The 27,070-nt window shown below is 36.4% G+C and overlaps 1 protein-coding gene and 1 long non-coding RNA gene across 5 annotated transcripts in view; one reads left to right on the forward strand and one right to left on the reverse strand.

Annotated features, from left to right (window-relative positions):
- The window catches only part of tmeff2a (transmembrane protein with EGF-like and two follistatin-like domains 2a), a 109,347-nt gene extending 83,625 nt beyond the window's left edge, over nucleotides 1-25,722 (reverse strand). The window contains exons 1-2 of the mRNA XM_056465306.1: nucleotides 24,898-25,722; nucleotides 12,254-12,363 (exon numbers count right to left, since the gene is read on the reverse strand). Of these exons, the coding sequence (XP_056321281.1) occupies nucleotides 12,254-12,363; nucleotides 24,898-25,081 (294 nt within the window). The 5' untranslated portion in view covers nucleotides 25,082-25,722. The remainder of the gene's footprint in view (nucleotides 1-12,253; nucleotides 12,364-24,897) is intronic.
- LOC130234955 (uncharacterized) lies at nucleotides 5,671-8,671 on the forward strand. Of its 4 annotated transcripts, none has more exons than XR_008838347.1 (6): nucleotides 5,671-5,878; nucleotides 7,464-7,521; nucleotides 7,610-7,703; nucleotides 7,818-7,981; nucleotides 8,072-8,167; nucleotides 8,341-8,671. It is a non-coding gene; the product is annotated as an uncharacterized LOC130234955 (long non-coding RNA). The 4 variants fall into 4 exon arrangements; XR_008838348.1 differs by lacking the exon at nucleotides 5,671-5,878 and adding an exon at nucleotides 6,172-6,483; XR_008838346.1 differs by lacking the exon at nucleotides 5,671-5,878 and having other exon boundaries at nucleotides 7,311-7,521.
- Nucleotides 25,723-27,070: the final 1,348 nt, after the last annotated feature.

The raw sequence follows: 27,070 nt of genomic DNA on the forward strand, positions 1-27,070 counted from the left end.
CTCCGCTGTCACCACTAGCTTGCATGGTTCGGGATCTGTAGAGCTGCGCATCGTTGGATCTGCTCTTCAGTATTTGGACTCCCAGTAGTGATTATTAAACCACACTGAACTGAGCTAAACTGAACTGAACTTATACACTACAAACTGAACTACACTGTTCCTATTTACTATGACCTTTTATGTGAAGCTGCTTTGACACAATCTACATTGTATAAGCGCTATACAAATAAAGGTGAATTGAATTGAATTGAATCTGTTGATAGTGATTTTATGTGAATCTTGTATTTAGATTCTAAAACAAATTAAGCCATCATTTTAGTATAATTCTAGTATCCTTTAGCTAAAAGAATTCGCCCAAAAATAAACATTCTGTTATTAATTAATCACCCTCATTTTGTTCTAGTTCTCTGATATAAAAAAGGTCCTTTAGGTGAAATTCAAGACAAGAACTTTCCTACCCCTACATTTATAGTAAGAGGCGTGAGACATTCTGTGCACCAAAAAAAGAAAAGAAAAAACTTTAAATATGACTTTGTTCGCTAATGTTTTCTCTTTTTCATCAGGATGCTGATTTAATACGGTCAACACTATGTCGTCACCTTGGAATTACAAGGTTCTGTCTGTGTTCTGAATAATTTTGAGATTTTGAGCTTCAACGTTTTCGCATTCCATATAGAAAACAGTATGTGAATAACATTTGTTTTTTAAATGAAGTCTTAAAATGCAACTTATTAAAAACATCCCATAATGTAAATAAGTTGTCATTTAATAAGAATAGGTCAATAACTCAATTTTGACAAAAATGTCAGATAGAACCTCAGAACCTAAGAGTCAGCAGCAAAACCTGCAAGCATCATATTTGCAATAGTAAACGCACACCCTGATCTGACAAGGCTGAAGAAAGCAAAAAAGGGCCTTTTTTAATGCACAAAAGTGTTCTTGGAGCTTTATATGGTTACATTTGAACCACTGAAGTCACATGGAATTGTTTTGGTATTTCTGGACATTGAACATCTCACGACCCTTGCTGTCTATGGAAGGTCAGAAAGCTCTCAGATTTCATCCAAAAATATTCATATGTGTTTCGAAGACAAACTTATGTCTCAGTGGATTGACTTGACATGAGAATAATTAATAACAGAATTTTCATATTTGGATGAACTATTCATTACACTAGTAGCTTTTTTTTAGCTTGCATATTATCACATACAGCATACAAGAGACTGTTGAGCGCTTGATTTTGATTGACTGATGAACAAACTAAAATGTACAATTATTATAATTATATTTCTGAGGTGTGTGCATTAAATTATAATAATTCGATGACCCAGAATCAATTATTTCTTACTTATAAAGCACACATTAAATCACCATTCTATGTAGCATATTCTACATATAAATCCTATCCCATGATTACAAAACAGATACAACAACCTTAATAACTAATAATGACCGGTAAATGAAGAATGTATTGTTGTAAAAGTCACAGTGATGGTTTCTAATATTAAAGTGTTACTCTTTTTCAAATAAATGGTTATTTGATTTTTATAGTGACACTATGATGTGATTTGTTTAATGGCTTTAGTTTTGAGGTTCTTCTTCAAAATATTTACACGCATTTGTAAAAAAACTGAAAAACATTCATCCTCTCATGTCTTTTTGGTCAAATGGCCAAGTATGTTGTTACTGGTGTATAGTATACAGTGCGTATCAGATACCAAACATCCACTACCATATCTGAGGTTTCGCTCTGGAGGCTACATCAGTTCTCAGCGATACACAATGGTGCTGATTTATCAATCTGAGCCCTACAAAATTTCATACATATGTTACCAAGTGTATTATTACTTTTCTTCATAGTCATCATCCCTTTATTACTAACATATTTATTGTCATGTAATGTAGTGTGCGTGCAAAGTGTTAAAAAAGTCATTATTGGGCCTTTGGTACTCAAGCTGAAAAAAAAATCTTATAACTGCAGTCGAATAATTGCAACACAAAGTGACTCATGGCCTATTTAAACACAAGGATACAGTTGAAATTGCAGTTCCAGGCACTTCAAGCATATATTGATATTGCACCTGTACAACATGATTCATGGTCTTAGTCTTACAGGACTGTCTAATGGCACCAGGGAATAAAGCCCCACTTTTAATCTGTCTCCAGCCATGGCGAAACCATGTGACTGGAGGATAAAAGGATCACAAATGCATGGTAATATATGCAAAGAGGTCTGGCTGAAAATGGCTCTTATGATGGGCAGCCGAGGGCCCGGAGGGAAGGCGTCCACCTTCTGCCACTGTCTGCAAGCCCTGCGAGTTCATTCCTAGAGTTCACGCTAAAGGAGAACTGAAGGAGATGCTGTTTTTCCACTTGAATGCTGAAACTCGGCTAGATCTTAAACTAGATGTGGTTTGTTACATCACAGCCATCTGAAAATGGCAACACCTCAGTCATCCGAGGAAGGCCGGAGGGATAGTGTATCCATTGGAGTCTGTGGGAGTTGAGCCAAGCAGAGAGAAGATGGCTGTAATAATTGATCAGTCAAGTTAAACTGAATCAAGAATCCACATCATCAGCAGGCAAGGGACAATGCCATAAACTAGCTTGCAAACAAGCCAAAAAACAAAAGGCCCAGAGAGGCTGTGGCTAAGCAATAACCCCCCATTAGAATGAATCACGCGAGTAAGCAATGAAAGTTCACATGAATGACTGAGCACTGAAGCTTTGGATCAGAGGTGTCATAACAGTGAATCATCAGCATGAGCGTGACTGAACGTGCAGATTCACAGCACCATCAGTTATGATGCTACATGTCCAGATAAGGACAATCAAAGCTCTGCTAGAAAAAGAGCAAAATCTGACTTCACTGTAAAACTTAATTGCTGCCTTAAATGAAGCTGAATCTTTTAACATGAAGTTTTAAAGAATACCCCTGGTATCAACACTTGTATGGCTTAATGTAATGTAATGTGTATTTATATAGCGTATTTATTGTGTATGGGCATACACCCAATCACAATCACGAGGAGGGTCTCTCCACACAACCACCAGTGCGCAGCATCCACTTGGATGATGCGATGGCAGCCACAGGACAGCGGCGCTAGTGCCCTCACCACACACCAGCTATAGATGGAGTGGAGAGACAATAATAGAGCCATATCTGTGGATGAGGATGATTGGGAGGCCATGATCGGTAAAGGCAGATGGAGGGAATTTGGCCAGGACACTGGGGTTACAGCCCTACTCTTTATGAGAAGTGCCATGGGATTTTTAATGACCACAGAAGGGCAGGTTCTCGGTTTAACATTTCATCCTAACAGTATAGTGTCCCCTTCACTTTACTGGGGCATTATGACCCACACAGACCACAGGTTGAGTGCCTCCTGCTGGCCTCACTAACACCCCTTTCATGGCAAACTAGCTTTCCCATGTGGTCTCCCATCCATGTACTAACTAGGCTCAGCACTGCTAACCGGTTTTGGGCTGCAAGGTTGATATGGCAGTGGCTATACATAATATATATACATATAACATATATAATGTCTCTTAATGAAACATTAAGTAGACACACAATAGAAGATTTTTGTTTTAAAAAAAAAACACATTTATTTTAGACTCACATTATTTTATTGTATGACCAAAAATGCATGCACGGTGAGCCAATGGCACTATTTGCAGCTATTTTAACACAACTTGGAAAGTTATATACTGATACGATGTCATATTTTGATATTCATTTTCAATCAAAGAGATGTAGATCATCACTAGAGTTTTTTTTTCTATAAGTAGTTATGTTATGAATTTAAATGCCTCCGGATATCAAGTGCAGTCCACAATAAGAACAGAAACACTAGCCGATGCTTGTCAACATCCATCTTCTCTGCTGCATCAATAATAACTGGAGAAAAAATGGACACTTACTGGCCACAGTTAAATTGAGCAATTGCCTGGTCTAGCCATGAATATGAATAAGCTTGAAGTTTCTCCTTCAGTGAAGTGTTGACAAGTTCACATCCAAGTTCTCAGTGCACATTTCACACAGTTGCAGCTGGAAGGGCATCCGCTGTGTAAAACATATGCTGAATAAATTGGCGGTTCATTCCGCTTTGGCGACCTCAGATTAATAAAGGGACTAAGCCAAAAAGAAAATGAATAAATGAATGAACTTCTTAACTAGGAAAACAGTAAAGATATGCATTGCTTCTCTTTTTAGACTGTTTGTCTGAAAATTACAAACAAAAGCTGCACAATGTATCATCGTATCAGCAGTTTGTATTCCAAGTTGTGTGGTGCTCATAATGCTAACAGGTATAACACCAGTAGATGGTGGCCCCCATAGTTCAATATGATCTGGATTTAAAAACAAAGTAAATCTGTCACGTTTTTGCCCTCTACATATTTCATTAAGGGACATCATTTACATTATATTAAGAAATACAACTCCTGATTTCCATGCTTTTTATTTAAATTCTTCAGCTGAGACACCTGCATGATTATTTCTGATAACCAGAGATATATGACACTCTATAGACTAACCCAGACTGATCACACCAGTGTGATCATTAAGGGTTAAACTGACTTAAATACTAAAAACTGACTTTAAAAAAATTACACTGAACATATAAAGTTGTTTTATTTTTTATTTAACATAAAAACAACTATTATTTAGTACAGTGTTGGCACAAGCAACTTTGATTTTTAGATCACAATAAAGTTGTATTATTAATATATACAGATATTTCATGTTTCAACTGCAAAGAAGATTTAACATTTGGTCAATAACATGTCCAGGTCATTCCAAACCTGTTTAAAAGCTAAAGGTTTGGCTGGTCAGCATGACTCCTGCTGGGAGAAAATGTAATAACCCCATTCTGGCAGCAAACTTTAATGCTACACATTTTTTTGCACAGACAAAACTAAATAAAATAAAAACACCCTGAGAGCCAGTGAGCAAAGGCAGAAGATTCACCCTGTTCCCGAACTCTGTAATAATCGTATCCATTGGAAGCTCTGATGGAGCAACTTCAAACTTTTGCAAAACTATTTATGAGATTCATGCTGTGCCTCCGGGTTTCAAAGTTAACTTATTCAATGGTCCAAAGACATTCAGCAAATTGCATTATATAAACTGTGAGCTATACTGCATACTTTCCAGCAGGTAAAATCACATAAAAAAGGCTAAATTGATTTTGGGGTTAACCAACCTTTCACAATGCAATAATGTGCTAAAGAAAGTTTTTGCAAGTATTACATGTACTTACGTAAATGAAATGACTTTCATTTCTGCATTTCTGCCAGCCGCAGGGATGCTTCGATGCATTTGATTAATTTTCTCAGCTACATTAAATTTTACATTTCACACTTCTTTTTTCGAACTTCATGAGCATACAAAAATGTATGTATTATAATAAAAACAGAAACCATAAAATAAACAAATCACAAATCAGAGCTGCTGTAAACAACCAAATATAAAACTGCACTTGGCTCTGTTAAGGTTTTATTTGCAACAAATTAAAAATCCATATTTTAAACATTGTGGTCAGTAAGCTTTTTCAGCCACACTGTAAACCCTAATGCTGTAACTAATTAATTGAACTGAGTTGTATTAACTTAAATCATTAAAATTCGTTAATCTTAATTAACCTAGATGAGTATGTAGAACTTTTTCTTATTTTTGAGTTTGTAAAAATTAAATCTTTCAAGTAAGGTGAACGATTTTGCTGTGTTTAATTTATACAAAATGTCTCTTTAAAGTTTCATTAACTCAAAATCTTTCAGCCCAGTGATTTTGCGTGTGACGTCATCCAGGTTCACGTACGTTCTCGTGCTTCATTCGTTTTTTCAAGATGGCGGATCGGCCTCGCTTCACACTACAGTAAGTAAACTATTTACAAATCCAAGAAATATTAAATTTATGTTTTAATCAATATAATCACAGTAACAGTTCAATGTAATGTAGAGTTTGTCTGAATGCGTTTACATGTCGTGCATTACAGAAAACGTGTTTAGCCCCACTTGTTGCTAACTAACGTTAACATTACTGTTTAAAAAAAAATTTAATCAGTGCAACGTTAGCGTTAGTTGTAATGTGTTAACTATGAATTTTAACAGTGTTATAAGGACAAAAACAGTTGAAATCGGCAGATTCAATTTTTAACATATTTTTAAAACTTGGCGCGAGCATGCGTTTAGGTTGTCATGGTGACGCGCGCTCACACAACCGCACGTCATGGCGCTGCGCTGAACTCTGTCCAGACTGTGAATGTGGTATTATCTTCGCGATCTGTAGGCACTACGGAAACGAAAGGCGCATAATCATAACTCAAATAATCTCCGCCTAAATACTGAACGGTATTTTCTGATGACGGGCAAAAACTTAGCCTCAAAACGTAGCTGTCTGTCACACACAGCTTGTTGCATGCTGATCCATACACGAGAGCCTAACGGAGAACATTTAAGCTGTGCTCCTCACCTGAGCAGGTACAGAGCAGAGCTTCATCTCACACTAGCACATTGAGGTAAAGTTGGTTTTATATTCATACATTCGTCCAGTAACAACTTGTGACTCTCTCCATATGTCGTTTACCATGGTACTACCATGTGTATTCGGTCTGAAATCATATACAAGTATGACATGAAAACAACATTAACGTTACACTTAATGCACAATTTTTTTGACTGAACAATGTTGTACTTTGAAAGTCATTGTCTGCTAATATGATTTTACTGTTTAGAATATGCAAAAACTACTTTTCTGAAATTATATTATATTATTAAGGAGATAGTCTGAATGTGTAAATATAAAACTAACTTTACCTCAATCACCAGTACTGATCAGCACTGATTATTTCCCTGCGATCGAGAAGACATCTCTGCATATCAATGATTACCTGATCAATGCGATCAGTTAAATGATTTTAAATGTCATTTAAGTCAAACATATGTTAAAGGTATGGTAAACGTTTTTTTTCCAATCTATTTTTTTAAAATATTTACTCTGGAGAGAATATATATAGCCTAAAAACAAAGTATGCCTATCTATAACACAGTAATACAAAGTAATTAAAATTAATAAATAAAATAATAACAAAACAAATATTCTAATCATCCAGACGTGGTAAATAAGAAATAGTTTTTCTGATGTGCAAATTTTGCAGCTTAAAATATATTTGTATCTTAAATATATATATATTTTTAGGCTACATATTTTTACATCATTAGACAATAAGGTAAGTTTTGTTATTTCTAGCTTTTAAAAACAGGCCTTAAATTTATTTGTCGTTCTATTCAGTTTTCAAAATTTCAATACTGTTTAAGTCAAATCCGTGTTCATCGAATCAAAGCAACTAACATGATGATCAGCTCTATTGCTAACCGTTTTGGGGGTTGACGTTAGACATCATGCAATTGTACTACTTCCACTCTCAGCTGAATGACACTGTGACTTTGTGTACATACAGAATTGAAGGTCGGTTGTTGCTGACTACAGAAAGATTCTTATATGGAGGCATGTAAAAGGTGGGTAAAATATTCATTTTGTACTACTATGCCTGGCATATCCAGTTAAAATAAATATTACAGTGTATTTGCAATGATACTTTTGCAGCAAGGAAAGTGAAACTTCAGCTAGACCTTGAGTTCAGTTTACAATATGAAGATCCTGATATCAACATCTGATCAACACCTGATTTTCATCTGAGGTAAAAAAATAAATAAGTAAATGAAACATAATAATAATATTAATATATTTTTTCTAGCATTATATATTTTGTAGTGTGGGTTTGTTTTATGAAATTTTCTCTTGTTTTTTTTAGCTGCAGAGTACCAACATGTTACAAATGAGAATTTTCCCCACAAATTCTTTGGACAACCGCACCACCACCTATTTCATTTGATGACAATTTTAAGGCAAACAGCATCCAAAACTGACAAGACAGCAGATACCCTGGCTAATCTTTTGAAGGTTTATGATGAGCAGGTATGTTTAGGGTCATGTATTAAAGTATTAATTAAAATATGAATATATATTTTATTTAGATTTTTTTTTTCTTAATTTTTGTCTTTGCAGGAACTGCATGATGTCAGTTCATGATGGACTACTGTTATCAGAGGTCTTTTGGTCTTGCTGCGTGAGCGTGACTGGGGATTCTTTAGGACCACCCTGGTAAGACTTCATTCATTCTTTTCACAATTAGGCATGTTCTATTGAAAAGATGAAAGTTGAGGAGCAACTTTTACTTAACATATTTGTAATCATGACTTGTTGATGAATCATGTAAAATTGGCTCAGTCATATTGATATTGTCCTAACATTAATATCCTTGAATTATATTTTAGATTAATAATCCTGAAGCGCTGACTGAAGATGCTTTATTGGCCCTGCAGTCACTGAGGGTCTCTGCTGTCCTGAAGAATGAATTGGACACCACCCACAGCACACTTCCAGACCTTTTTTGTCTTGTTTGAATTAATGTATGCTCTTCACTCAGTATATAGTAAAGGACTTTGAACTTGTACAAAAAGTTTCGCTTGGCATGGATGATAGAAAATAGAAAGTCGATTAGCATAGAATCCTTAAAGAATGAGTTGATGTAGAGCCTTTTTTGTACTCAATAAAGACTGTCACTGGGGTAGTAACTTCAAAACATGTGTGAACCTTTAATTGGTAATGGTGCATTTTATTATATATATATATATATATATATATATATATATATATATATATATATATATATATATATATATATATATATATAGGGATAGATTGTCCAAAACGTAAAATTCTGTCATTTACTTACTCTTCACTTGTTCCAAACCTGTTTGAATTTCTTGCTTCTGTTGAACACAAAAGTTATTTTGAGGCATTGACTTTCTAATAGGAAAACAAATACTGTGGAAATCAGTGGTTCCAGGTTTCAGCTTTTTTGTCAAAAATAACCTTTTAAGTGTTTAACAGAAGATAGAAACTCAAACAGGTGTGGAATAAGTTAGAGTAAATGACAGAATCATAGTTCAACCAAGACTGAATATTTATATTTATATATATATATATATATATATATATATATAAAACATTTGATAGTTACTGTGCCAATGACTTTTTTTCTTCTAAACAAGAGTCACTTCACAGAATATGCACTTATTCTTTATTAACGAATGCTTTAAGACTAAGTTTTGTAGTTCTTATTAATCTTATTATTTAATTTTGTCAAACTTATAGTGTTTTTTTTTTCTTGAAGCTCTTGTTTGATATATTTGCATTTTGGGAAATTCTTATTAATTTCAGAATAGTGTTTATTTTAAATCTCCTAATGTCTAACTGTTTTTATTGTTTCATGACATTTGTAATTGCACAGGAGGCACATTTGTACTGTTTGACATTTTTTCTTTAAAAATAAATGTCTAAAATGGTATTGTCTGTGTGTTTAAAATTACAGATGTATTTTGATAGATTTATGGGGTTTAAAGATTAAAATGATGGCTAATTTCATTTGTGAAACTGAGATGGAGAAGTTAATTTAATAAAAATGCTATCAAAATGTATGAGCTGGGTGACTTGAGTATTTAAAGTTGAAGGAAATTAAAACAATTAGATTAATTACTATTAAAATGTATGAGCTAGGTGACTTGAGGATTTAAAGTTTGGAGAAATTAAAACAATTAAGTTAATTGCTATTAAAATGTATGAGCTGAGTAACTTGGGTATTTTAAGTTAGGAGAAGTGTCTTGCATGAGTACAACAAACTCAAAACTTGATGTTTCTGTTTACTTAAAATAGAAAATTTCATAACTTAAAAAATTTGACGTAACTGATTACCTCAAATTTTTTGAGTTTTGTCAACTTATTCGGGATTACAGTGCAGCAAAAAATACTTTAATTCAGCAAGGATGCATTAAATTGATCAAAAAAGTTTTTTTTACGTTGGTACAAAAAAAAATAACATTTGAAATAAAATACATATTTATTTTGAATTTCTCCTTCATCGAAGGTAAACAAAGGGGCACAGTTTTTCTATGATATTAATTAGAGATATTTCTTGAAGGGTTATTGAGTTTTTTTGATAAACTCTGCCTTATACTTAACTGACACCAAATTGTAAAATAATAGATATATCAGATCTTGGACATAATATTAATAAATCATATTATGACAAATAAATAAATATAAGTCAGAATTATAAGCCCCCCTGTTTATTTTTCCCCAATTTATGTTTAACAGAAAGTAGATTTTTTTCAACATTTCTAAACATGATAGTTTTAATAACTCATTTCTAATAACTGATTTATTTTATCTTTGCCATGATGACAGTAAATAATATTTTACTAGATATTTTTAGGACACTTCTATACAGCTTAAAGTGACATTTAAAGGCTTAACTAGGTTAATTAGGTTAACTAGGCAGGTTAGGGTTAGTTAGGCAAGTTATTGTATAACGATGGTTTGTTCTGTAGACTATCGGAAAAAATATAGCTTAAAGGGGTTGATAATTTTGACCTTAAAATGGTGTTTAAAAAATTAAAAACTGCTTTTATTCTAGCCGAAATAAAACAAATAAGACGTTCTCCAGTAGAAAAAATATTATCAGACATACGGTGAAAATTTCCTTGCTCTATTAAACATCATTTGGGAAATACTTAAAAAAGAAAAAAATTCAGAAGGGGACTAATAATTCTGACTTCAACTGTGTATATATATATATATATATATATATATATATATATATATATATATGAATGAAGTGAAGCAATTTAACGTCATCAATAAAAGCAACACAGCAAATCCACCCTAATAATGAAACCAGCATGCCATTTTTACTGCTTCCCTTTGGCACCCTCAGCTAGTCAATTATAATTCAACATGACACAACAAACCAGAGCTGCAAGTAAAAATGTGCTTCTTCTCCCTTAAAGGTTGGGGTATTTCTCTCCTTCTAGAAGCACATGCAGATCACACGCTTGAAAGTGATTTTATGTTCAGACCCCCGCAACCTTACAGCAGAAAAGCGGTAAAATTTAACTAAACACCCAGACATAATGGATACTTAAAAAACCATTACAGATCCAATCTTAAGTAAACATCACAGTATGAGTGATGTGCCAGGTGCCTCTGAGAGATGGTGTGAGGCGAATAAACATCAGTAAATGAATGTCAGCGTTTGAATGACCTCCATTCATTGCGTATCAAACCTTCTTCCTCTCCTCAGCAGCTCTACCTCCCTGACTGTAGACTTCCCCTGGGCTTGAGAGCCGTCACAAGCCTCCTGACGCTCATTCTTTGATGAATTATTTCACTTAATGGAATAAAGACATGCACTATTATTAGGTTTAAGCTATCTGACGCCAGAGTATCATTTACACACATGTGGCGCGCAGTCCAGAATGCCTAAATCAAGCCAGTCCAATTGCTGCCAATGGCATTAGTGCATCACTCGGAAACAAATTAAAACAATGTGACCCGCAGAGGCCAGACATAGAATAAGGCTTGTCCTAAAAACAAAATGCCTTCATAAGAATGAGAAGTTCTGTTTGGACCAAAGAAAAAGGGACAAACAGGTAATGCTATTTATCTCACCGAAGAAACTAATGTTCCTTTGCAAGCTGGGATAAAAATAACACACTCATTGAGTGCCTATGTGCTCAGTGCCTTGAAGGGACTCTAATGCATTTTCATTTAGACCAAACTCAGATGTTATTAGGAACGACTCTCTCCATCTTCATTTCACGGTGATCTCAAGGCCAAAGCAGACAAAGTGGGACACTTTCTAGTAGTCTCCTTAAAACTCAGTTGGACTGAAAACAGCGAAAGGCTGTCTTGTCTCTAAATTATTTTTCAAAGCATACTTTTCAAATTCTTAAGGTTATTAATTAAAAAAGCTAAACTAACTGCAAAAAGAAATCAATTAAAAAAAGATGAAGTCAATCGGACAGTCTTATTGGAGATTATTTTCTCTAAGAGATTCTTTTCAGCAGTTCAGAATCAATTCATTTATTTACAGGAACAATAACATTATTTGTTTTTACATTTATGAATAGCTTACAATGACAGTCGTGAAAATAAATACAGACCAAATACAGACCAAATTATCACATGATAGGCTTTACAGCATGGTTTTGTGATAACCATTTTATATTGAATTTCCAGCAAAGGTAGCAATACTGTAATTCTGGCACAGCCATAAAAGATTTCTATCACACAACCTAAGAGCCTACAACAAACCTGAATGCCGGTTGATAGAGGAGGTGGTCTTACCTTGAAGTTGCATATACATGTTATTATATCCCCGATTCTGAGACATTCGCCGTCAAACTTGCAAGTATTGGTGTCACAAAGGAAGAGATCCGTGTCCCGGTCATCATCCCCTGCAACAACACAGAGAGCCAGAAAACATCTTGAATTTCTGGATAAACACAGCAGGGTGAAGATGCAACTAACACAAGCAGGATAATCTTTGTTCAGACACTTCAGATAAAAATAAATCAGCAGAACAAACTGAACGAACATGTCATCCCAGCAGGCTATGTCTGGCAGCGCTTCTGAAGGCTTCATCAAGTTGTGATGAGCACCTCTGTTTGCCACCACCATATTTTGCTCTTGAGACATTTTCTTATGGGGAACAAAACAAGTGCTCAAAGAGTAATGATTCAGCACATGGCAAACTTCTTGGAATCGCCACATGAGAACCTTATTCAGCTTTTATAATAAGCTGAGTAAAGGCACTTTGAAATATTCTCATTTTGCTGAGGAGCTGGACAGACTATAGTGGAAAAATCACACTTCATCAAAAATCAAGAGCTCGCAGACACTTTAAGTCCACAAGGATTCCTTAATATGATTACAATTAAGATGAGTTGTTTCTAAAAACAGCCCACCGCTGAGTCAAAACTTAATTTTACTATTCAGCGTACAGAAGCTGACCGCTGTTCATTTAGCAATGAGCTCCCAAAATAATGAGCTTACCCGTTGGCCTCTTCATCATTCAGCCCCTACCTGATAGCTTCTATAATTATTCAAGGAATAAGCATCTCTATCATTCGCGTAAATGTTATAAAAATGACACAAACATTACATAAAGAATAATATCTCATGATCTGTTCTACATTACCTGCATATATTTCGACTTAAAGCAGCATAGATCATCATAATAAGACTACATGACACAAAACAGTGGTCCGCTCTTGTGCCTTGGGATTTTTGCTGTCAAAGCAAATAAGCTTCTTGCAAGTGCTACACAGTATTTTTACCCTGCGTTATCCTGTGAGGCCTGGAAGCTAGAATGAAGCAGAACATTGCTCATTGTAACGACACCACCAGAGGACACACAGCTACTTTAGGCCACTGCTAAAGGGCCACATGCAGTGTGCAAAGATGTCTTACATAACCTTGTGGCTCATTTGCATTTCAGCTAAAGAAATTATCAATAGACCTCAAACGCCACAGGGAGACAATGCAAGTTGCAAGACACATGCAATATTCACACTGTGCGTCGCAGTTAGTTCTGGAGACTTTGAGAATTTATGCTGGTTCTTGGTATGTGCTAAATCCCACATGTGATTTTAGAGTAGCTGTTCATACTGAAGCTTTAGAGCAAGAATATGTCATTAAAATTCATCTTGTGCGTAATCTGTTGCTAAGGAGCTGTGATAAACTGACATTCAATCAATTTAGACTACTGAAGCAACAAATACTAGTCAGAGTATTTGCCAAAGTCAATTAGTCAAAACCATTGTCATACCCTTGGCCTACTGATAGGAACACATGCCTCAATTTGAGTTTAATCATTTTATCCACAATTCAGGGGTGTCATGGAGCATGACAGCATCAGTAGAAGTTCTGACCCACTTGATGCTTTACTGTTAGCACCATCATGGTTTCTTCCCAAGTGTAAAAAAATGAAATTAAAAGAGAAACCACTGAACAAATAGACTTGATTTTGAGGCACATGATTTTGTCCATCAGTAATTGACTGGATGGTTAGGTATGTACTGGTTCTGAAAGTCAGGATTTAAAAAGTCTTTGTTAAAGCTTTATAGGTTATGAACCAAGTCAGCCATCTATGAAGTGAATTCAATGCAATCTCATTCATCCAAATTTATATGAATTTGTATGATCTAATCCGTGCAATTTGGTATGGTTTGCTCAATCCCCAATGCTGGTTGGGATTACGGGTGGGGTTTGGTGGCAACACATCCTTTAAAAAAGTTGATTTTTGTATAAATGAGTATGAATTCGTACAAATTAGGCACTTTTCTGACAATACATAAAATAGTTATATTTCCTTGTGAGATCAGGAGCTAAAAACTTTCAATTAAAGCAAAGAAGCATGAAAATCACTGCAACTTAGCCTCTTTTAAAAACAAAAATTGGTAGTTCAGTAAGTACAATTAAAGAGCACCTATTTTACCTCTTTTTCAAGATTTAAGATAAGACTTTTGTGTCTCCAGAATGTGTCTGTAAAGTTTCAGCTCAAAATACCCATCTGATTATTTATTATACCTTTCTGTATTTTGGAAATTTAAGCTGTTAAGACATTGTAGCTGTTTTTGTTGCCTGTGCCTTCAATGCAAATGAGCTGGTTGTCCATTCCCTCGTGCGTGTCAGAGCCATAGAGATCACTCACTATTGCTCTGATGGGTGTAGACTTCTCCTGTTGCATCTCATGCATAAGCAGCACAGTGACAGACAAGAGTAAAGCAGATCTCCTTTATTACAGTAAGAATTTTCCCAATGGTTATTTGATATGTTCGTTGTGGAGTTCATTCAAGCCTTTCTGCGATGATGAGTCACACACAATGTTGTTATAAAGTGTTTTTGCACTGATTTTGCATGGCAAATGTGACAGGATACAGGTTAAAATCCACTGCTGTATGGATTTCCATTACGTTAATGGATAAAATAAATCTAATTTAAGTCCACAAACCAGGATTGAAGCGTCTTCTTTTATAACTGTACTGACACTATGTGGCTGTCCTGATCAATTACAGCAAATTTTATTGTCCACTTTTTTTTACAAACATGCACTGTTTTAAAAATGTTTTAAACTTGTAAAACTCATTCTTGAGGTGCTGATGATCACAGTGAGCTGAACAGATCTTTTAATCCTGGTTGCTTTGTGCACGTCCTGTCTTGTGGATATAATTATACACATTACTATGGAGACATGTTAATATGCAGCTGTCAATCAATTCGGTAGGCGTGGAAACCGCACTCCTACGTCACGTTGCCGTCAGCCTCGAAATGGGAATTTGGATCCTATTTTAACATCAGGTAATTTAAAAAAAGAAACCTCTTGTTTTTCTATCACTCCAATATGACAATGGACACACTACATATACACACAGTTCTGTTCAAACAGCTTACAAAAGTAAAAGTTTCATCATAGGTGCCCTTAAATGCAAATCTGCAAGTTAAGGTTAAATGGCGGGTTTTCCAAACTTCATGAAAGACATCTAATAATTGAAAAAGAGGTCTTCAAAAAGGAAGGACAAATTCTGATTATAGATTAATAGGGTAGATGAAATATAATAAAATGTCCTTTTTTATTTAAAGGGATAGTTCAACTAAAAGTGAAAAATATTTTCATCACTTGCTCACTTTGAAGTAAGAATACACTTGAAATCTGAAACCATTGACTTCCATAGTATTTTTTTCTCTACTATGGAAGTCTACTATATTATGGTTACAGGTATTTAGCTTTCTTCAAAATATATTCTCATGTTCAACAGAAACTCAAAAAAAAAGGAACTCATAAAGATTGGGAACTACTTGAGAATAAGTAAACAGTGAGTTAATTGTCATTTTGGGTGAACTGTGCCTTTAAATGTGACTTTAAATGGATTCTTCAACCAAATTCTAATGAAATTTCAAGCCTGTATAAGAGAAATGCAGTAGTTTTGTTTTACATAAAATCATTGGTCCACAAATATTAAAACACTCAGAAACATCCAATGTTGTGTTCATGCACCTTTACTAGAAATAATTGTTCTGGAAGAAGCATTAAAGATGGGCTAGGCTCACAAATGGTGCATACCTTGTCGGCTTGAGTGTCCATGATGCATCTATTGCATTATTGATGTTAGCACTCCCTCTGCGAAGTCATTGAGATACAAGGAATTTTATCACACCTCTACCGCTTGGCTGCCCTTCCATAGCTGTGTCATAATACATCTTGACCTTACGACACACGTAGATGCTTTAGAGTGCATGTTTGAGATGAGAAGCATTCAGTGAGACACTTGGCAACAAGAGCAGGAAGGGGGAAATGGTGTTATGGATCGGAGAAGAACATGGAGATCTGAGTCACAAGAACCTCTCTCTCACCAAACACTAAATCCATTTATTCAGTCTAATTAATCTGAAGCAGTGGTATCCAGTAGTGAAACTGAAAAAGCATATTCCGTTAAAAAAAAAAAAAAGAAAAAAAAAAAGTCAGAAAATGCATTAAAAAAAACAGGCAAAAGAGTCAACCGACCTTGAAAAGACAAAATCCGTCAAACACAAACACACAAAAATCACTGAATAAATTAAGAACGCTTTAACCGTCTGGACCTGTTTTCTATTCATGAAACCCCTACAAAAATAGTCAAATACTTTTTCATCAACAACAAACCAGAAATGTTATTCTTTCAGTCACAAAGTAAGGTTTCAGTATTTTTGTCCATATACTAAAGTGAATGAATTAACTGATGTTTATATAGAAAAAAAACATTAAAGCATTCTTTAAAATATATTTTGTTTTCCACAAAAAAATCAAGGTCACAATGAACTGGAATGACTAGAAGCTGAATAGACAGAAACAGAATTTTTCGCAATCTTTCAAAACAGAAACATTCCTCCAATTGCCCCCTTATATCTCAAAGTGGCTATATTTTGTTTTGACTGTACACTTGAGCATACATACAGTGTGTGTGATGCCAAATTCTTCATCAGCACAGTTTGCACACTGTAAATATTGTCCACAAGGTGTCAAATCTTTCACATTTAAAAAAAACCAAGGTCAGAATGAACATCGGCAAATTACTAAAGTCTGCAGCAACAATACTGTACAAACATAATATTTTACTTATAACTTTTGGAAAAAAAATTGTGTGAAGTGTTTGCAGGTGCTATCGTTCATTCATTCATTCATTCATTCATTCATTCATTGTCCTTAGGTTTAGTACCTTTATTCGTAAGGTGTCGCCAAAGTGAATGAGCCGCCAATTTATCCAACATATGTCTTATACAGTGGATGCCCTTCCAGCTGCAACCCAGTACTGGGAAACATCCATACACATTCATTCACACACATAAACTATAGCCAATTTAGTTTATTAAATAGCTCATGTCTTTGGACTGTGGGGGAAAGAGGAGCAAGAGGAAACCCACGCGAAGACGAGGAGAACATGCTAACTCCAACTGACCCAGTCAGGACTTAAACCAGTGACTTTCTTTCTGTGAAGCGACAGTACTATGCACTGAGCCACTATGACGCTAGGTGCTCTTATATTCAATTAAAAGTTTTTAAATCTTTATAATCTGGGGTTGCTATTCATCGTATTGTGCAATAATTCTGTAAGCCCTTTTCTGCTATTGTTTTAGGACTTCCGATTCATTTGCTTATGGGTGAAATTATTACAAATAACCAAAGGCATCTAACTACTTACTCTTTAAATAAATGTGTCGGCTAGACATAAAAATAAAAAGAACATAATTAGACCAGTTTATAACATCAATCAGTATAATCGGGTGTTGTTTTTTACAGCTAAATATCAATGGAAGTGAATGATACAAGAGTCAAGAGTCATTGGAGGTTGCAATGGCTGTACCCACTCTTAAGTGAAAGAATAAGGTCCATCAGAACATCAGAAAGAACAAAACAATATAAGGCTGGGGATGGGAAAGTAAAAACAGACACTGTGGAAAGTTAGCAGGTCACACAGGAGGAAATGAGTTCTGGAAACAGGCAGTGGGATCTTGCAAATTTATTACAGTAATTTCTTCATCAAGGACACTGAAAAGCTTTTAAATGCTTAACTAGATTTTAAGCTTAACCAGGACATCAGTCGGATAACTTGATTAAGTGTAAATAGGCTTTTGGAAGTCTGTTAAATATGATTTTTTTCCGAGGGGATGTGTTATCATGAGCAGAAAGGAATTTTGTTCTGCTCTCTTTAAAGTCTCTCAGGCAGGACAATCTTTCAGTAGCTGTCTACATGGAGAGATAAGATCTGTCTTCCTATTCTCTGTGAGGAAAATAAGAGCTTTATGTGTATGGACAACATGAGAGTAAGAAAAAGAAAACATCCTGAAAATTTTCAATAAAAATTCCTCAAAGTCCTTGAAGTCACAGAGCAATGATTAGAGGAGCCCAACAGGAAATTACATCTTTCATCCTCAGATGTTCTACACTCTGACGGCCCACAAAAACAAGTTAAATAACTCTTTCTGAATCTAAAATAGACTTTCTATGAGTATAAAAACAGTTCTGTTTGTATATAGAACTCTCCGAATTTCAAGGTATGTGTATAGAACAATGTGACATGCCATCAACTATTGACACACGGCAAAATAGGATCAGTTGATGCATGACTATTTGCAACAATGGTTTGCAGATGCAATTTTTTAAGGCTGTCACTAGCAAGGCAAACACTATATATAAACTCACAGCAAACAGCCTTACACTGACATCAGAACAGACCAATAATAGATTTAGACCGCTAGATCCAGGCTTCCAAGTGGGAGGAAGTAATATGATTATGGCTAGAAGGGGTAGGTTTAGGGTTGGATGGGTGTAGACATTAATAAAACACAATAGTTTGAAAAACATTAACTAAATATGTCATCAACACATACAGTCAACCTTGTTATGGTTCATTATATTGATCAAAATGAATATCAATAAAAAAATCGAATTATGTATGTGGGCAACACGGTGGCACAGTGGGTAGCACAATTGCCTCACAGCAAGAAGGTTGCTGGTTCGAGCCCTGGCATTTCTGTGTGGAGTTTGCATGTTCTCCCCGTGTTCATGTGGGTTTCCTCCGGTTTCCCCCACAAGTGCAAAAACATGTGGTATAGGTGAGTTGGGTAAGCTAAATTGTCCGTAGTGTATGTGTGTGAATGAGTGTGTATGGATGTTTCCCAGAGATGGGTTGCAGCTGGAAGGGCATCCGCTGCATAAAACAAATTCTGGATAAGTTGGTGGTTCATTCCGCTGTGGCGACCCCTGATTATAAGGGGACTGAGCCGAAAAGAAAATGAATGAATAATTATGTATGTGTAGTATTTAAAAATAATAATAATAATAATAATAATAATAATAATAATAATAATAATAATAATAATAATAATAATTTCTTAAATTTATGTAGCATGTTTCTGGACACTCAAAGTGCTTTACACATTTTTGGGGTGAATCTCCTCATCCACCATCAGTGTGCAGCATCCACCTGGAAGATGCGACGGCAGCCATATTGCACCAGACCGCATACCACATAACAGCTGATTGGTGGAGAGGTGATGAGGTGAGAGTGATAAAGCCAATTATCATATGGGGATGTTAGAAGGCCATGACGGACAGATGTCAGTGGGCAAATTTGGCCTGGATGCCAGGGTAAAACCCCGACTTTTTTTAGATTTTTAATGACCACAGAGAGTCTGGACCTCAGTTTAACGTTTCATATGAAAGACTGAGCACTACAGAGTCCCCATCAATATACTGGGGCGTTAGGACACACACAGACCACACGTTGAGCGCTCCCTGCTGGCCTCCGTAGCTTTCCCATGTAGTCTCGCATCCAGGTACTGACTGGGGGCAACCCTGCTTAGCTTCAGTGGGTGACCATGAGAGAGTAATTGAGAGCTAGCTGCCAGCATTTTGTGTATTGCTAATAAATACTGTAAATATAATTCATGTTGACATTCTTGGGATAGCTCATTTAATGATACAAAACCACGACTAATTAATGATTACTGATTTATGGTGCACTCCTGTCTGAATCTAGTGGCCTGAAACGTGTGTGGGTTTTCGGGCCTGCAGAGGGGTTTATCTCAAACAGACCGGGACACTTTGAATTTATTTCAAAACACAAATGCAAAATATAATATCATGTAGAATGTTACAGAAATTATGGCATTTCTGAAGTGTTCGGTTCATACATCAATAAAAATCACAGTCTTCAAACCTCTCTGAAACAAGATTTAAATTAAAATTAAATATTTATTCATTCCTTTTGTTGATCAAATATGTAATACAATAAGAACTGCCAAAATAGAGAAACAAAACAGAGGCGACGCGGTGGCGCAGTAGGTAGTGCTGTTGCCTCACAGCAAGAAGGTCCCTGGTTCGAGCCTTAGCTCGGTCAGTTGGCATTTCTGTGTGGAGTTTGCATGTTCTTCCTGTGTTGGCGTGGGCTTCCCCCACAAGTCCAAAGACATGCGGTATAGGTGAATTTGGTAAGCTAAAATTGTCCGTAGTGTGTGTGAATGAGAGTGTATGGGTGTTTCCCAGTGATGGGTTGCAGCTAGCGTAAAACATGTGCTGGATAAGTTGGTGGTTCATTCCGCTGTGGTGACTAAAGAGACTAAGCCGAAAAGAAAATGAATGAATGAATAAATGTATGCACAGATGCTTCCAAAGCTAACAAAACCAAACAGTTCTGTAGTTTTCTGTAGACACTTTTCAGCTAAGTAAAAATTTTCTCAAAAAAAATCTTATTGTGAAATTTAGATATATACATTTACATTTAGGTATATGTTTCATTTCAACAGCAATGGATAGCTTAGAATGTCAAAATTCAATCAACAGCTGATGATTAGAACCAATTTCTCCCTTTTTTTTCATACAGTATTGCATTATACTCAGGTGTAGTCATGGGACGATAACAGGTTTCAAGGTTCACCGCGGTTTGGAAAAGTCAAGGTATTAAAACCGCAAAAATGTCTCGTTATACCATTTCTAAGGTATATGCAAAGGATTTTTAAGTGATTTTTTAAATGTGTTTTAAGGGAATCTGTGTTTTTGAAGCTAATAAAGAAAGTAGAAGTCAAGGGTTTATTTCAATTATGTAACCTGATATGTTTACTGTTCCAAAATATTATAAATGTTTACTAAAATGTAATATATTGTGTTAAAAGGGGAAAAATTTGTTGTTTTTTTACTAAGACATTTAAAAAGAAATTATTTTAGAGCAGTAAACACAATCCCGTAATACCATGAAACCGGGATATTTTTATATCATACTGTCAGAAACCTATACCGGCTCATGCCTACTCAGGTGCACATCACACTGCACATCCACTTCATTGCGACTTTAGGAAAATTCTATATTTCCTATATAAGGTCAAATATTTGCATATTGCCCCGCAAGTTGAAGTTATATCCAAACAAGTATCTAAGAAAAAAAATCAGAAAAGAACTTTATAATCAGTATAACCTTGGTAACTGCTTTAGGATGGATGTTGGGAGCAGCATAATTTGTCCTGTGACTTGGCCACTTTTGCATAAAATCTATTTAGAGGCTAATGGATGCAATTTAAAACAAATGGGTTGCAAGTTGCAGCTGTAGATTTACTTTGACAAGGTGAAGTGCTGATTTATGCAATCAGTTTAGAGAATGTGCACAGAACCTCACAACATACAGTCCAAAAAAGAACGCAAGATGGTGCTAATTATTAATTTAATCTTTCATGGAAATTATAAGAATCTAACAACATCCACTTCATCAGTAACAGAGCGCTAAAAGTTCTAATTAAGTGTGTTGTCGGTGATACATCCAGCTGCTTGTTTCTCCCGTCTGCAGTGAAATAAGAAACTTCTCTTGGCTCAAACACCTGGTTTTGCAGGTCTCCTCGCTCTCCTTGAGAGTGTGGTAATTTTATCAAAACAAACGAGAAGTGTGAGCCAATGTTATGTCTCAAAATGTGCCAAACTGGAGAGTATCAGGGGAGATGCAGATTGTTATTTCTGCCTTGCCAGTGAGGTGAATAATTGAAAGAAGCAAGCTGGCAGAGACACAAATATTCTAAAGGTGAAGTGTAGACAACTCCTGTGAGTGAGATATCAGACCAGTTGTCAAGCCATTAAAGAGCTGGAATTCAAACCCCAGGATATTGTTATCAGTTGAAAGGCTTTTTTTGTTGTTTTTTTAGCATTTCTGTAAGGTGTAAGGCAAAAGGTTCTGTTCAGAAACAGAATCTGTTATGAATTTCCCCTTTTACACTACTCCATTCCATTGAAATGAAGTAACTGAAAACCTGGAGTGTTTGTAATTAATTTGGAAAAACCTTTAAGAATCAAAGTGGCAGCTAAGGCTAAAAAGATAGTTTAGCCAAGAATTGAAATGCAGTCATCGATCGTTTTCTCACTCTCGTGTCTTATAAAATTAGTATAAATAATATTATTTTATGGAACACAATAGAACATATTTTGAAAATGTTCAAACAACATTGGACTTGACTGACTTTTTTTATATGAACGACGTAATAAAATAAAATACAATTCATGTATGCCATTTTTGCATTCTAGAGTCAGCAATACAGGCATGGAATGACATGACTGAGTGTAAATGATTACAGGATTTTCATGTTTAAATGATCTATTCCTGTAGGAGTTTAACTGAACTATAAAAAGTTGGCAGCTTATGTTGTTGTGCCTCTTTGAATTCATAAAAGTCTGCTGTCTCCTCTTGCGTACTTTGCTTGTGTTCGTCTCGCCTTCTTTGCAGCTGATATGCAAAAGCCTTCAAGTGAGCCAGCGCTGCAAAAAAGTCTTTAAAAAAGAGCTATTGATATCTATGAACAATACAAATAAAAGCTTACTGCCAATTTTGACAGTGACTTATTTTTGAGGCAGCAGCTGTATAAAATTGATACAAATAGCTTACAGAGCTGACACTGAACTCAAATCATTGCTTTAGTAATAAGATAGGCTAAATGCAATGCAAAAGCACTCACAACAGTTGTGTCCACTGCCAATGGCCGCAGGTTAGGAGTGTTGACTAAACAGCTGGCTTGCATTTGTTTTGCTGGACATTATTGCTGTGTTCAGCGCATAATGCTGGAGATGTAAACTATATTCAGTCAGTTGGAAACTGCATTTTTTCCCCCCTTTTCCATAACACACTCTTAATGTGTGACGATTATTGTCTGTGTGTTTGTCTATATATATTTGTCTATATATATATATATATATAAGATAGTTTACCTAAAATGTCAACCTTACCATCATTTACTCGCCCTCATCTTACCTTTATTTATTCACCCTATAAGACTTCCTTTATATAAAACAAAATAATATTATTTTAAAATATTATTTTAATGTAGAAAGGAAGTGATTGCAGCTGTGACAGAATAGTAACAGCTGTTTGAATTTCTGTCATTAAAGGCTTTTAAATGACACTCAGGACAGTCAGATAAGCTATTTAAACTCACATTATAATTCAAAACACTGGCCACACCTGTCTGAATAGTAATACAGTAGTAGGCCATTATCTGCAAACATGTTTGATTCTGCCAATTAATGTTCTGTTTATTGCTCAGCAATGGCAGTATGACAGCTTTAAGGATTTACAAGGGGAATTCATCCTACATTATCAACACTTTTTTGGTAAATCACAAAGACACTAAAGTGGCCCTCAGACATGCCTGTGGTAGAGCTTCCCACGTCTCCTGCATGCCATTGACATGAGTTGTATACACAAAGTGCAAGCAAGAGGCAAGGATAGACGTTTTGGAACGACACCTAATTGCCCACGGTGACCTGCTGATTGATAGTCAGGCGCCACGGCGGGAAACTGAGCACAAGTATGCAGCGAGTTCCGCGCGTCTCTCCCGCCTCGGGGCGCGCATGATGATTATTTCACGTGCATCCGCAATCATCTGAACGGCGCTCTGACAGTGAGGGTGAGAGGTCGACCGCAATCCAAATCAAAACCCACTTAATATCCGAGTCTACAGTGGACTGATGCTCGCAGATTATTCTCCCGACTCCATGCAATTGTTACCAATAATATGATGGATTACAGAGTGAAACATTTAAATTTGAATAAAAATGCTTGTTCGTTAACAGAGTAACCAATAGTCTGCTTAATGCTAAAAACATAAGGTAAAACTATTTTTATAAACAAATATATAGTGTCAAATGTTGCCAATGTGTGAATGCTTTTTTCATATTACCTTATGTTATCTACTGATATATTTGCAAAACAGGAATATAGTTGGCACCTGTAGATGTGTCATTTGTAACGTTTTCAACAAAAAAGTTAATAACACGAGCGTTTATTCACGTAATCAAGCGTTGTATTTTTAAACCGAAAAATAAAAATACAAGTCTGGTTCAGACTGTCCAAATAAGAGCAAAAATCTAGCTAACGTTACAGATATAAACTAGCCATTGATCATCCCGTGTGTGTGTGTGTTTTATAAGATCATTAGTGGTTAATGATACAAATCATCCGTTTTCTTTTAAACATACTGAACTTAGGAAATGTGGGATCAGCGACTGTTAGTAAACTGAACATTCATGTGCCATGAAGCTCATCCAAAACCATAACAGACTGTTTCGACTTTACTGCAGTGAACAAAGATTATGCAACTATCATTTCAGGTGAATATTAACTTCAAATGCATTATTACAGTGGCTATTTGGGCTGCGTATCGCGCAAGGTTCAAAAAGAAAACAAATATGAACATAAATAACTATCTACACTAACGCTAAATAGCTGCTTTGACCCTCGGGAGACTGAAGCAGGTCTTCAGCATCTTTTGAGCAGCAGTGAACCGCAAAAGCGTGCATCACCACACATTATGATTATTTTTATGTCTGTAATTTATGCTACTTGTATGATAAACAGACGTTTTCCGTAGCCAAGGAAACGTCAAACCGTTTTCCCTTCAGCGCTACTTGAACATCTTACCCGAGCAGTTCCATCCAGTTGGAGTCTGACAGTCGCTGAGAGAGGACGGGAACGCGCCAAGTTGTTGCACCGGGAAAGTGGCGAGAAAGGACAAGACTGCAATCCATACCCAGTGTCCCACTATCCGGCTCCACTGGTGCGGACTTCGGGGCTCGTGTAGGGCCGCCGCCACCGAGACACCCATCTCAGTTCCCCCAACACTGCTCACAGACGCGCAACGACTGCCCGTGTCCCAATGTTGTCAACTTTGCCGGTGCGCTTAGATGCCAAGTAAGGGACATTTTCCGACGGAGGGAGTGTGCCCCATGGAGCAGTTGTTTCTGGATGACCAGAGCGAGGATCCGCCCGAAGCGAGAGGGTGCAGATGCGGAATGAGAGAGGTCTGGGTGCGATGACAGGGGAGGGGATGGTATCGGGAGGGAAGTGGGTAAGCGAGATGCTCAGAAAGCAAGGCAAAAATAAAAAGACGCAAAGGGGGGCTTGAGAACCACAAATGGGGCAAAAATCATATATCCCATTCGAGTGACATGCCGAAGTTACAACATCCACCGAAGCGCCGGTTAGAGAGACTGTCCTGCGTCCTCAGTCCGTGCGCTCGCGCAGAGCCGTGAGTTTGTCAGAGTCTCGCGGAGGGCCATTCCTCTGTACCTGTGAACCACAATAACGCACTGAAGGCAAGCGGCAGGTTTCCAGACCGCTTCAGATCACGTGTCCTCGAGGAGTCGGGAGGGGCGGGACGGTGCCGTGGCGCTGATTGGTGGACAGGGATGCAGGAGTGTCAGGAGCGAGGCGATGGTCCAGCGCGAGCATATCGACGGCCAGTGCAGAACAGTGTATCCTGTAGTCCACTTTAACAGGGCTTTGCTTTGCAAACGCGTGGGCGAAGGACCATGCCGAGAAGGTCCTCCCAGTAATTGAGCACTGCTGCTCTGAGCACGATGGCAGCAGAAATCGATCGGAAACTTGCCATGTTGTGAAATGATCCCGGAGTCCTAAACAAAAGACTTCAATCAGAGGATGGAGAGAACTGAGGGACGAGGCGGAGTTCACAGCTGTGCGCGCTTGAAAACGCTCGCGGGAGATCGCGGCGGTGGAAATGAATATGCAGTGCGTGCTGAACAATATAGATGGCATTTTGACGACATGATGCTTCCTATAAAAAGCTACTTTCGCAAAGCGTAGCTTATCGATAACATCTCACTGACTCTCAACCGCAACAACCACTTGCATGTCTCGTTTGGATATAGCTGAATAAAAACTCGCTTGTATGCGTTTTTATTGCACTCATTTGGAGAGCTGATGTGTCCCCCCACCACACACACACATTTAAACGCCTTTTTATTTCTACATCCTATCTTATTGATCACTTCCAATTTATCTTAGCGCTGTGAATTTTACTTAACACGAGAAAGCTGCAGTTTTTTTGTGCCCTATTTGAGGCACCCAAAGGCGCACGACCAAAACCTCATTTAAACACACAAAATTGTACTTATATTGTGTTAAACTGACTTAAAATAGCTGGCATAACTTATAAAACTAATTTAGAACATGATTAACTTAGTTAAATAAGTTACTATGAACTAAAACATATGCTGTCTAATTGATTATAGAATTTTTTTTATAGTGTAGTAGTAGCTGTAGTCTCTGTGTGTGTGTGTTTCTCACAAAGATTTGAAACAAGTATCTATCATTTTATCATTCTGGTTTGTTTTAGTGTACAGTGTTAAAAACAATAGTTAAGCACACTTTAGCAAAGTATTAGTCTGCTGTTATGTGTTATTATTCTAACACTACTGAATAAAGTGTTAACAGATAGATTTGCTGTATGTAGAAATTAAGTGTAATCCTAATTTACATTTACATTTAGTCATCTAGCAGACGCTTTTATCCAAAGCGACTTACAAATGAGGACAAGGAAGCAATTTACACAACTATAAGAGCAGCAGTGAACAAGTGCTATAGACAAGTTTCAGGTGTGTAAAGTCTAAGAAGCAAAGCATTAGTAATGTTTTTTTTTTTTGAGAGAGAGTACAGTTAGTGGTATAGCCAGAGAGGCAGTTACAGATTAGGAAGGAAAGTGGAGACTAACTAGTTGAGTTTTTAGTTGTTTCTTGAAGACAGCAAGTGACTCTGCCGTTCTGATGCAGTTAGGGAGTTCATTCCACCAACTGGG

Source organism: Danio aesculapii, chromosome 9 (genome assembly GCF_903798145.1).
Source record: "Danio aesculapii chromosome 9, fDanAes4.1, whole genome shotgun sequence".
Classification (NCBI taxonomy): domain Eukaryota; kingdom Metazoa; phylum Chordata; class Actinopteri; order Cypriniformes; family Danionidae; genus Danio; species Danio aesculapii.